We start from the raw sequence: 13,044 nt of genomic DNA on the forward strand, positions 1-13,044 counted from the left end.
ACTGCAAAAAGTAGTTAAGTTACAGTAACTAGTTCGCTACTTAGTTACTTCGTAACTAGTTACTCCCAACACTGGTTGTCTGTGACCTTTCTATAATTTTTCTATTAGCCTATATATACTTTTAACAAAACAAAACATAAAACAGGTCGAGACTCGTAGTGTAACGAGGTTACATCGATGTCTCTGTGTCTCTCTGCAGGTCTGTTAGTGTTTGGTGACGATATTTAGCTGAGTGGTCAGGGCAGGCATCTGTGGTCTGGGAGAAGGGGGTTCAAGACCCACTGTGGAAAGACTCCTCTGTGAAAAAGTTTACTGATTTTAAAACCCTTCTGCTTTTCTAAACCATTTCTGGTCAATTAGGTTTGTTCATATTACATTCACTGTGTCATAAACAGTCAAATGGTATGAATCTTGGCTGGGGGGAGGGGTTTGAGCTTATATCAAGGATTTGCACCCTTGAGTCATTTTTGGCCCTGGGGAAAAAACATTGCACTCTAAACATCTTCAAGCCAAAAATGGTCAATTATATTTCCATAGAAACCATTATAAACTGGGGGGAAAAGTGCTATTTTGGGGGGCCCAGCCACTTCTCACAAAAAGCATGAATTTCATTATTTTCACCGGGCATATTTTAGGTAAGGCTTCGGATTTCAAAATGATAATACACCATTGAATCTTAAAATTTGAAGTCTTACCTCCAAAATGCCCGGTGAAAGTAATATACAATGCATGCTTTTTGTTGTTTTTTTAAGGCTGGAGGCCCTTTTTGCAGCTTTTTGGGTGATTTTGGGGCTATTTTTTTTTACTTTTTGGGACACTGCACAAAAAAATCAAAATCTATCAAAATCAATGATGATACTAATCTTACTAATCTATGCCGTATGTGAGAACCCCCCCCCCCCCCCAAATAAATAAATAAATAAATTAAATTAAATCAGGGTTGTCTTTAAGTAAGGGATATCCTAAAATTAGAAGTGTAATAAAAAACAAAAACAGGATTGTTACACCTTTTTCTACTTTTATCCAAATACAAATAATTTTGCTGCCTCAAAAAATACAGATGCAAATAAATACAATGGGCTCTCTGCACATCCCTAGTTTTGTTTCGCTGTTTATTATTTTAGTTTATATTATTAGTTATGTTTTTTTATCTGTCTTACCAGGCTTTCTGGTTTAGTGTTTCTGTGTAAAACCATACATTAATTAAAGGCCGGCTTTACCGTGGGGAATATGAATATATATTAATTCTTAAAAAATCTTAAATTTCGAATCCGTTGAAATTTTTGAAATTGCTTGTTCACAGCCAGAGGGAAAAAAAATGAAAAAAAAAAAAAAAAAAAAAAAAATGGGCCAGGTGACGCGTTTCGACGCGAAACGCGTCACCTGGCCCAATTTTTTTTTTTTTTTTTTTTTTCTCTGGCTGTGAACAAGCAATTTCAAAAATTTCAATGGATTCGAAATTTAAGATTTTTTAAGAATTAATATATATTCATATTCCCCACGGTAAAGCCGGCCTTTAATGCATGGGAATAATACTAATTAGCTATTAATTGTTTGTTTGCATTAGCCAGGTTTTAGATTTCAAACTGGTGAGTACCTGGATAGTTGTTTTCATCACTAAAATGGATTTTGATTTTGTATTTTATTGATAATATATGTACATGAATGTTAATTGCATGAATTATGATGAGGGGCAGGAATGATGAAAAAAATTAATCCTCTGCACTCTGTTCACTGCCTGGTGGCACAGAGGTCCATTCGGACTCAAGCTTGGCCTCATGGCACTTACTCATGTTGTCTTCTGACTAGATCATTGCTTGTGTTGTATAAAGCGCAGTTGTAGGTCGCTTTGGATAAAAGCGTGTAACCTAACCCTAACCCTAAGTGAAATTGTAACATTGTATTTTGTAACAGTTCTCATATGAGCATCAGAGCCCCCTGGTGGCCCAACAACAGGCTGACAGCTGTTTTCTCCAAAAGTACATAGATTTATTTCTTTCACATTGTATAACTCTGTACAGTAAACAGCCACACTGGTACAGCAGTGACATCATCACTGGGACATACACATGTGACAGCTGATCAAGTGTATTGATTACTAATAAGTAATTGCCATGGTAAAACTCCATGGTGAAGCTCAAGCGGGCACACTCCACACTACCGATAGAGAGCCAAAGTCACACCCTCTTCCGGGTTCTGTATTATTCACAATTGATTTTTCAATCTACATTTAATAAAATGCTTATAAAAATAGTTTTACTTCATCAGACCTATAGCTATACAGCTATACAGTATTTTGAATCAGGAGAGACCATATAACATTTTACTTGGACTAAAACTAAAAAAATAAAAGGGGGAGTAATATATTTGACCAAGTACACATTTTGTTGTAAGCATTTTACTAAACGTCTATGGAAAAATGGATGATGGATGAAATCCCTTGGAGGGCGTGTCTTCGGCAGTATATTTCTGAACTGTATTTTCTCAAGAGTTAAAGGGATAGCTCCCCTGGCTGCTCTCTGACCACCATCTACTGTTAGGTATTAAACTGACTATCGTTAAGCATGAGAACCACCTCATACAACCCCACTTCAAATCATCCAAACGATCCCTTTAACGTTTTTACAGATAAAAGCAGATATTCTGGTTCTGCGGAGAATCCCAAGGATCCCTCAAGTCGTTCCATTTTATTCAAACTGATATGATGAATCGTCAGAAATGACAAAGAACAAACGAACTCCACCTGTATCAAGAACGAGTATCGCAGGCGAGTGATCGGATATGCAATGCGATGGATTTGCCATGGAATATAAAGTGTATGGATTACTGCAGCGTTGGCTATCAGGTTACAGAACCTTTCAATAACTGTAAAGGTGAATTTGAAGGACTCAAATACACTGCACACAATAGAGTGAAACGTCCCCAACTCCTACTTACACTTGTTGGCCTGCACTTTGAACAACACGTTGAGTCTCAGAGCCTCGGTGTGAAAACGGTGCAACCTATTCTTAACTGCACTCGCCCCAGCTGTCTGTGTCGGACATGATGAGAGCAGCAGGGGGCGCTCTCTGACCAGGATCATTTTAAAACGGCAACAGAGAAGAGTCTGAAACAATGCTGCAGCACACAGGGAATGGGTATCGTTTAAAAAAAACTTGCAATACCAGTACCGATACCAATACCCCTAAAGTTATACTGCTACTAATAGAGTATAATTCGATAACTTTTGGTGTAGTACAGCCATACTTTTGAACGTTTTAGTGACATCTGGGCACGCTGAACTGTCCCCTCTGTCACACACACCGCGCTCCACTTCAGAACCACAGACTGTATGGGTTGTAGCTGCTGCGCTAGTGGTCCAATCACACGTCGCATTAAATCGAATAACGCATGCTGTGATTGGCTGTGAGCAAAACCATATAGTCACTTTTTACTAGATCTGTGTACAAAAAGTATGGAATGCCGGTATTGTTTGACTGGACACATTTCCATACTACTTGGTACTGGGTTATTTGGGGTACTGGTACCCAGCCCTACAGTCCCGATCCACCAAAGTCCAGCAGTCTGCGGGGTTTCTCCAGCAGATCAGCTCACTGGCTCTGGCCAGGCTGCTCCTCTCTAGTCTCACAGTAGCCAGCCGGAGATGATATCTACGTCTGCAACACAACTCTGAAAAGTGGTTAGCGCCCGCCCCCCAAGACATAAAAAAATATTCTTGACAGACATATGAATTGACCAACCACGGACCTCGTTTGGTGGTGTATTCGGAATGCGTGCATCAGCTAAATAGACCTAAATAGGTGAAAACACATTCCGTCACAGCCCAGCCAATCGGATTTCTCCCACAGCATCTTGAGGGATTTTGCCGGAAGTCTCCCGGAAAGTTGACTTGTGATTCAGACGCTCTGTCGCTGGAAGCTTGCTGACGTGCCACGTTGGTTCTGACAACGTGAGACTAGCTCCTCTCCAAATATCTCCTTAGCTGCTGAAACAGTCTGTCTCTCTGTGCAGGCTGCTCCTCTACAAACATCCCCTTAGCTACTGAAACACTCAGTCTGGCTCTCCGTCTAGGCTGCACCTCTCCAAACATCTCGTTAGCTGCCAAAACACTGTCTGGCTCTCTGTCCAGGCTGCACCTCTCCAAACATCTCCTTAGCTGCTGAAACACTCAGTCTGTCTCTCTGTCCAGGCTGCACCTCTCCAAACATCTCCTTAGCTGCCAAAACACTCAAGACAGTCTGGCTCTCTGTCCAGGCTGCACCTCTCCAAACATCTCCTTAGCTGCTGAAACTGAAACAGACGGCCCACTCCACAGTGTGTGGAGTCTGGGATTTAGCCGACAGCAGCAGCAGAGAGAAGGTTGTAGGGATCAGTTTGGAGCAGCTGTGCAGGACCTGGCTGGGCATGAACAACCGCTTCCAAAATTCTGATTCCAAAGGAATCCTAACTCCAAAGCAATGGAAAAGGAATCAAAATTATTTTTAATTCAGATTCTGCGTATTGATTCGTAGACAAATTTTGAGTGCAGAAGAAACGTGAAATCCGAGTACCCACCCAAACATATTAAGTGGGCCACTACATAAAGTGTTAATTTAAAATTGTATACAAAAAGTATAAACCGTTGATGTTTACAAAAGTTCATAATAAACAACAAGCAATGTTATGATAATATGAATGACTTGTGTACCCCCCCCCCTCTGTGAAATAAGCATGTGACCTGTTTTGACGCCGCACCTAAAAAAAATCTGAATTGAGAATCGTTACAAACCGGAATGGATGAGCAGAATCTGTAACGGAATCAGAATAGTTAAAATGTAAACGATACCCAACCCTACTGTAGTGCTAACTGAAATAATGACTTTATTTTAGGGTGAACTGTCCCTTTAAAACAGTGGCTCTTGGACGACGCGCTCTGGTCAAAACTTTTGGCACTTTAACTCAAACCAAAAGCTTTCTACTCTCACAGAGTCTGTCAAACCATTTATACTATCAAGACAATACCACCTTAAACAGGCAGGGGGCATCAAAACAGATACATTCATGAAAAAATACAATACATTGTGCACACAAACACACACACACGCGTGTAGCTGATAATGTAATAGGGAACCACAGGAATGAGTGTGAAAGTATGCTTCTGGGTTCGTCAGGAGAAAAGTCTATGGGGTTTTAGAATGGGGATTTCACTTAAATGCATCAAATAAGGTCTGTGGTTAACAAAAGTTTATGGGAACGCGAATTTGGGTTCAACAGGATAATCTTCATGAACGTGAATCACTTTTATGACTTTTGGAACGTAAGCCATTTTGAGAAAATGCTTCAAAAGGCATTTTTGTGAAGATTATCCTGCTGAACCCAAATTCGCGTTCCCATAAACTTTTGTTAACCGCACAGACCTTATTTTATGCATTCAAGTGAAATCCCCATTCTAAAACCCCACAGTTTTCCCCTGACGAACCAAAATGGCAGCGATTTCTGGTTAAGCCTACAAAAATACGTCATCCCTGCGGGACTCTATAAGTGGTGAAAGTGTGACCTCTCTAACTGGGTTGTAAATCATCTTCTGAGTGATGCTGTAATAATTGATAACATTAACCATTCTAAAACTCAATATTTTCCCCTGTACGTTCTGTACGACCACCACATTTCCCATACTTTTCCAGACATTTCGTTCTCGAGCTGCGACGAAAGAAAATGAAACTACTTTTATAATCGATTTAACGTTCAGACCAGGGGTTTTCAAAGTGGGAGGCGGCCTTCCCAGGGGGTCTCCAGGCAGTTGCAGAGTTTTCAGGGGAGGCTCAGTGAATGTAAGTGATTTCTTTTTTTACCTTAGTTATCAAAAGGAGATCACATAGAATAGCCTAAATGTGTGTGAATTTTGTGGAATTTGACCGTTTTCCGCACTTTCCCAGAGTCAGAAACTAATAGATGCCTTCAGACATTCTGAAGTGTGTCAAACAGTAACATCAGGCTATCTTGGCTCAATTGTTGAGTGTCTCTGGGATCAAAGAACATAATTATGATCCAATCAGCATCCAGGAATTGAGTGAGGGGGAGGGGCCACCTTTCTCCAAGCTTTGTCTACGGGGGGAGGCCCACAGTCTCAGACTTTGAAAAAGCCCAGCTTGTTCAATGTGAATATCTTCTGGTTTCTTTTGTCTCAGTCTTTAGTAAACTGATGGTCTTTGGGTTGTGGACTGTTTGAGGACGTCATCTTGGGCTTTGGGGGAAAAAGTGATCGACATGTTTCACCATTTTGTGACATTTTACAGACCAAACGACTAGTTGATCAGTGGAGAAAATAATCAAAAGATTAATCGATAACGAAAATAATCGTTAGTTTCAGCCCTTTTTTTAAATTCCCAAGCTATTCAAAAGCTGGTAATGATCCAATTCATTTTTCAGACCTGCGGTCATCCTGTCCCACTCAGTCATCCACTGCTCTGATGACCAGAGGAAACATATGTGTGCGTGTGTGTGTGTGTGTGTGTGTGTGTGTGTGTGTGTGTGTGCAGCAGTCTCTTGGTGTGTGTGTGTGTGTTTGTGCAGCAGTCTCTTGGTGTGTGTGTGTGTGTGTGTGTGTGTGTGTGTGTGTGTGTGTGTGTGTGTGTGTGTGTGGAGGGGGGGTGTCAGTCGTCTTTAGCTTGCTGTACATCCAGGTTGACGACCTGCAGCTCTGTCAGGTTGGTCGCGCACCCCCCGGCCTGCTGGCCAATCACCATCTGCGGGGAGGAGAGGAGGTGCGGTTAAAGACCACATGAAACAGAGACAGTCGGTGACGTATCCCACTGAAAACAAACATTGCCCTGACTGAAAGAGGGTTGAGAGGCGGGACATAGGGTGTGGATGATTTGATTGGACCGTTCTGGGGACTGGAGTTTACGTTGGCCAATCCTGTCGCTTGTATGGCGTGAGTGGGATATGCAGAGAACCGGGGAACCGGCTGCCTCCGTGCGGACGGCTGTTTGAAAGCCGAGGCAAGAGTGCTGCTGCCCGCCTTTGCAATGTCCGAGGGGCGGAGCTAAGAGCCGCTGTAAATAACATTACTCCTGGAATGCTAGTTAACGAGCCAGTTGTACATTAAATGAAGACATTACCGTTTGTTTTATTTTGTATGTTACAGTACATACTTATTGACCAAGTATGGGTTAGAAAAGTCTGCCCAGGTTACAGCCACTAAGCAGCCAACTTGCCTGCTCAGAACCTTCTACTCACAATGAAGATTGATTGACAGCTGTCATGTGATATGATTGGTTGAAACGGGGTAGAAATTTGATGGTACTGAATGACGTCAGCGTACTGTTGATGACTGTTATGAATGAAATCAACATGAACTTTTGATGTGAAAAAATGTGGAAAAACTGATGTCGTAACCATGTTGTCCTGACTCACAGTCTGTCCTGACGCACAGTCTGTCCTGACACACAGTCTGTCCTGACGCACAGTCTGTCCTGACACACAGTCTGTCCTGACACACAGTCTGTCCTGACGCTCAGTCTGTCCTGACGCACAGTCTGTCCTGACGCACAGTCTGTCCTGACGCTCAGTCTGTCCTGACGCACAGTCTGTCCTGACGCTCAGTCTGTCCTGACGCACAGTCTGTCCTGACGCTCAGTCTGTCCTGACGCTCAGTCTGTCCTGACGCACAGTCTGTCCTGACGCTCAGTCTGTCCTGACGCACAGTCTGTCCTGACGCACAGTCTGTCCTGACGCACAGTCTGTCCTGACGCTCAGTCTGTCCTGACGCACAGTCTGTCCTGACACACAGTCTGTCTGTCCTGACACACAGTCTGTCTGTCCTGACACACAGTCTGTCCTGACACACAGTCTGTCTGTCCTGACACACAGACTGTCCTGACGCACAGTCTGTCCTGACACACAGTCTGTCCTGACACACAGTCTGTCCTGACACAGTCTGTCCTGACGCACAGTCTGTCCTGACGCACAGTCTGTCCTGCAATAAACCTCTGAGATTGGTTGAATGGCTGAAAAAAGGTCTGTGCTTCACAAAAGTTTATGAAACTGAGAACTTCGGCAAGATACGGAGGTACGGATTCTTATTAATAATGGTTTTCTGAGGTAGAGACCCTGCATAAACCCATCTAGGGTTTCTTGTCTACGCGCACATTCTTTTTCTTGTTTTCATCTTGTCCATTTCTGTTTTTATAAATGTGCAAATAAACAAATACAAAATTATTCTTCACAGAGGAAAACCACTTTTATGATTTTTGAAGTGTAGATGAGATTTATAGAAAAGGGTGATTTTCAGAAAATGCTTTGAGTCAGGTGGTCAGGGTGGGGGGCAGGGTCAGGGTGGAGGGGGCGGAGTCAGGGTGGAGGGGACGGAGTCAGGGTGCGTACCGGATGCAGCTGGACCGCTGACACGGGGATCTGAGTGCCGACCGGAGGCAGAGAGGTGAGGAAGAGCTGCTGCACAGAGCCTGAGGAGAGAGGACAGCTTACAGTCAGGTCACATCACAAACTGTTTCCTACCATTACCAGACCCCGCCCCCTGAAGGCGGTGTAAACAAATAAATAAACAAACAAAATGTAAATGTCTGAAATATGATTGAGAATAGGCACAAGGCACAAGCTGAAGTCACGTTACAATGGAGTATCACTGATTTCATTTTCAATTAGATGGGGTCATTAGCATGTAGTATGCTGCATTCAAGAGGGCTCGTGTTTACCGTGAATACCACCTAAATCCACTTGAACGGCCCCCTCATGTGGTATTCACCACTTGGAATGTGGAATATTTCTGAAAGCTTTGAAGAGAAACGTTTTCACAAAATGGCGGACGCCATGGACGTTTATAAGTAAATATATTGACATCTGAGCTGTATAGACCTTATTCGATTGACGTCACTCACGTAGTGGCACGCCCACCGCCACCATATTGTTGACATAACGCAGCAGCTCTCAAGTGACAGCCTATGTGGAGCAGCGTATATAGGAAGCTAGCCGCTGTTAGCGTTACCTGTATCGTTCCAATTGTGTTCGGATGGTGACCTGCGTTAGGCATGGCTGTAGTAATGACAGCAATAAAGTCCCCGTGGTTTGTTTCTATCTCTACCGTCCACAGACGTGAAGGGAGCGAGACTGAGGATACGTCAGCAGCACAGGAGATGTGTGGATAGTTAGTTGAGACAGGTGAAGCTTTCTGACAGCTCCTCACAGCAAAGTCTGTTCACCTCGTTCTTTTGTTTATTTATTACAGGCATTAACGGCTGCCGTCGGCAGCATACAAATAACAACTGTGGGGTTTTTATTAGTGTCATTACCATCGCTATTTTGTAATGGAACAGAAACGACAATAAGGCTGTTACTAGTTGTCAGCTGCAGCGCTGTGTCGCGCAGGACGGTATGTCAACAATATGGCGCCGTCCAGGGTTAGCGAATAAGGTCTATAGAGCTTTTCATAGACATTTCATAATATGTCGGAGGAACATGTTGATATTCTCAACAGCCTCATCTTGTTTCCTCTGTCATTACATGTATGCCTTCGCATTTCCTGCATTAACGTAATTAACCACTTGACAGCTAGCATTAGCTAAATTGTTAGCCTCGGTGGCTTCTAGTCAACTGCGCATGTTCACGACGTGACCGCTCGAATGCCAAGCGTGTCGCATCCACGAGCCCTCTTGAACGCAGCAATTATTGTTCAGTCAACAAGGTTTGGTTTCGCAATACTTCCCCACATGTATGCTAATTTGGCTGACCGCATCTTTTGTTTTGCATAATGGCCCTGTTACACATGACATCAGTGATGACATCACTGATGTCATCACTGATGATGTCTTCTGCTGCTGCTTCTCTCAGGTGTGCAGCTGTGCATCTGTCACATGCCAAGGTACATGTACAGTAAGCACTAAGCAGTGACACCTGGATCAGAATCGGCAGCAGAGCAGACAGTGTGAAAACATTGCAACAAAAAGGGGGGAGGGGCTGTGTGAGGTGTATGTGTAAAGTATGTCTTTCCAGAAAAAGACTTTGGTAAAAGTCAAAGTCACCTATTACTAGGGATGGACATTTTAAGTAATTTCAATATTCGAGTACTCTCATTAACTAATGAATGAGTACTCCAGTACTCGTTTATTAACACATTCACTGCCAGCCGTTTTTTTTTTACTGTAGGTTTTTTTGAGGATTCTGGCTCATCTTTCAAGACCCGAGGATTCTTTTCTGCTAAGATTTTGTGAACACAAAATATCTCAAAAGAACTAATAGAATGTGTGCTTTCTCTGTCTAAAAGAGTTAGTTTGTAGAGTTAGTAGTTATGTAGGCATTAGCACTTGAATACAGCATGGTTTCAGCGTCTGAAAATTTAAGCTGAGATAAATAGCTTTTTGTGAAATTCGATAGAACAGTCACTTTAACCATTAATTTTTGGCATCAGTAAGACGTCAGACATCTAAACAATAGTTTTGAACAGTAATTTCCTCCATAACAGCAGGAAACCCCCCTCTCCTTCAAACTCCTCCCTCCGTGTGTGTTCTTCTTGGCTGCAGCGGGCGTGTCACAAGCGAGTTTCTGCTGCTGCTGCTGCTGCTGCTCCTGTCTGCTGGCGGCCGCTGGGCGAGTCTGGATGGGCTCGCTCGTTTCTTGGGGTTTCGGTTGAGAGCTTTGATGAAGCTTTTGCGATTCTGGTCTTATTTATGCTGCGTGTTTCAAAGTGTGTTGCACCCATAATCTATTATGCAAATTTGCAATCCCCCACCGCCAGCAACCAGCGCGAAAGAGAAAGCGTTTTCGCCAATCCATTTTACAGTATGAGAATGGTTTCATCGCGCGTTCCCCTGCAGTTTTGGCTCGGCTTTTTCTAGTCTGGAGAGCACTGTCGCCACTTAGTGGGTCGGTGGAATGGGTTGTACACGATCGGTGGCTCCAATATTTTCATAGGAGATGTAAAAGGGTTAGATCAACGTCCCACCGTCAAAAATTTCTTTTTTTTTTTTTTGACGAGTTGACTCGTCATTGGCAGTCAACCGTTGGTTTCTGCTTGACGAGTCAACTCGTCAATGGCAGTGAACGTGTTAAGGTAATTAATAATAGCCTAATACCATCCTTTTTTGCATAATAATAATACAGGTGGTCCATGTCCTAGAGGAAACTAGTCTCTCCGCAGACTCGCTGCGCTCTGCATAAAACTACATAAATGAGTCTGTGGCACTTCACAGCCACTGCTGGGGTTTGAGAGCGGGTCTATGGGGGTTGAAACTGAATGAGTGACAGGTCGGAGCACCAATAAGAGAGCGGTTTGAAAGATGGGCTGCGCCTCCCCTGTCGTCTGATCGCAAAGTCGTTACTGATTGGGGAAGACTGAATCCACCACTGGCCAAGTGAACGGTTCACTTCCAACCCCAGCTGGCTGAGAGGAGTGTCCCAGACCCAGAGAGAGATCTGCAGCATGCAGTAACGTGTATCAGCGTAAGAACTCTCATGGAGGAAACAAGCGAATGTGAATTGGAGTATGTAGCAGAGATCCAGGTTCAATTCCCGGCAGCGGTACTTCCAGCTTGATCAGACGTTCCTACAGACACAATTGGCCATGTCTGCGGGTGGGAAGCCAGTGGGGTAGGAGCGCTGGTCGTGCATATAATTTTGACAACCAAGTTTAGGTGAAACCACGCCCACGCCGGCATGACATGACCGGACGAAGCGCCGTGGCGCTCTGCTAACTTAGCAAGCTAGCAAAACCATCACCTAAGAAGTTATTAACTGAATCTTTGCCCTAACCGCAAGATTGAAACTTCACAAAACTTCACGCCAGTTGTAACTTATTTATTAGTTATTTTGCAGTGCGTTGACACAGTCGATTGTCGCAAAATGCAGCATCATGTTATGGTCTACTCCCTCTGGATAGACGCTACCGCTCCATTAAATGCTCCACCACTCGCTTTGCGAGAAGCTTTTACCCGAGTGCTGTGCGTAGTTTGAACGATCACAAATCTAAACGGTAGATCTCTGTTTTGTCTAGACCATCTAGACACCTAGACTTTTCTTTTTTTCTGTTATTTTCTTTTGTATAAGATGTCTTATACTGGTTTCTCATGCAATTTGATCCTTGCTTAGGCACTTTACTACTGTGCACTTTATGTGTGATTGTGCACTTTGTTCCTGCACTTTAATAAGTGAGCGGGATGACTCGGGCCTTTATCCACAGATGTACCTGTCTCATTTTATTGTTTTATTCTTTTATTTGATCTTATTTACTTTTTAAACCTTTTTATTGTCTGTCTTTTTATGCTATTTTATGTTGTCATGACCTGTCATATATGTGTCTATGTTTTAAGCTCTTGCACCCCAATTCCAATGTAGTTTCGACTGCAAATGGTAAATAAACTGACTCTGACTCTGACTCTGTCATTGATTTGTTACTATTCTCAGATCACCATCACCGTTACAAAACTGTGAATCCTTTCATACTAACATTAAATCACTGCGTGGGTGACACTGCAGCCCCCAATACCTACTACTAGAGATTAATACTTTTAAAAACCAAGAAAAAACCATGTTAATGTCTGTTTTACTACTTGAAGCAACCATTCAGCAACTTTTCCAAGTTTTGCTATTGGAGAAACTGCGCCCTCTGGGTGCAATAGCATCGATATCGATATCGCCGTTCAAAGTCAACAAAACACAGCGGCAGAAAGCTCTATGTACATGTTGTGACATCGGGTACTCACCACGTGATGAAATAATAATCCATAGTTACGTGAAACGTCATTTTCGTAGCAAATCCACACCGAGTTACTTCCTTGTTTTCGTGAATGCAACGCTCCCGCTGTACTGCGCATGCGCGCATCTTGCCTCCGGGATGCAGGCACCAAACTGCTCAGTCCCAGGAGAGGCCTTTGGAGGGCGGTGTGTGACCAATAGAAGTGACATTCTCCCTGTTACAAGTCACTCTACCATCCTCAATGACTAAAAAGCTGTTCTATTAACTCATTGAGTGCCAGCCACTTTTGGAGAACGGACGCTCCCAGTGCCAGAGTTTTCAGAGCGTTTTCAGTGATTTCTCGAGGCCCACAGAATATT

At 43.3% G+C, this 13,044-nt stretch overlaps 1 protein-coding gene across 1 annotated transcript in view; it reads right to left on the reverse strand.

Annotated features, from left to right (window-relative positions):
* Positions 1–5,305: 5,305 nt before the first annotated feature.
* The window catches only part of LOC310775896 (serum response factor-like), a gene marked incomplete at its 5' end in the record, with an annotated part of 40,457 nt that continues 32,718 nt past the window's right edge, over positions 5,306–13,044 (reverse strand). The window contains 2 exons of the mRNA XM_083636020.1: positions 5,306–6,725; positions 8,365–8,444. Coding sequence (XP_083492146.1) covers positions 6,633–6,725; positions 8,365–8,444 — 173 coding nt within the window. The 3' untranslated portion in view covers positions 5,306–6,632. The remainder of the gene's footprint in view (positions 6,726–8,364; positions 8,445–13,044) is intronic.

This window comes from Poromitra crassiceps (genome assembly GCF_964638095.1).
Source record: "Poromitra crassiceps genome assembly, chromosome: 4".
NCBI classification, from domain to species: Eukaryota; Metazoa; Chordata; class Actinopteri; order Beryciformes; family Melamphaidae; genus Poromitra; species Poromitra crassiceps.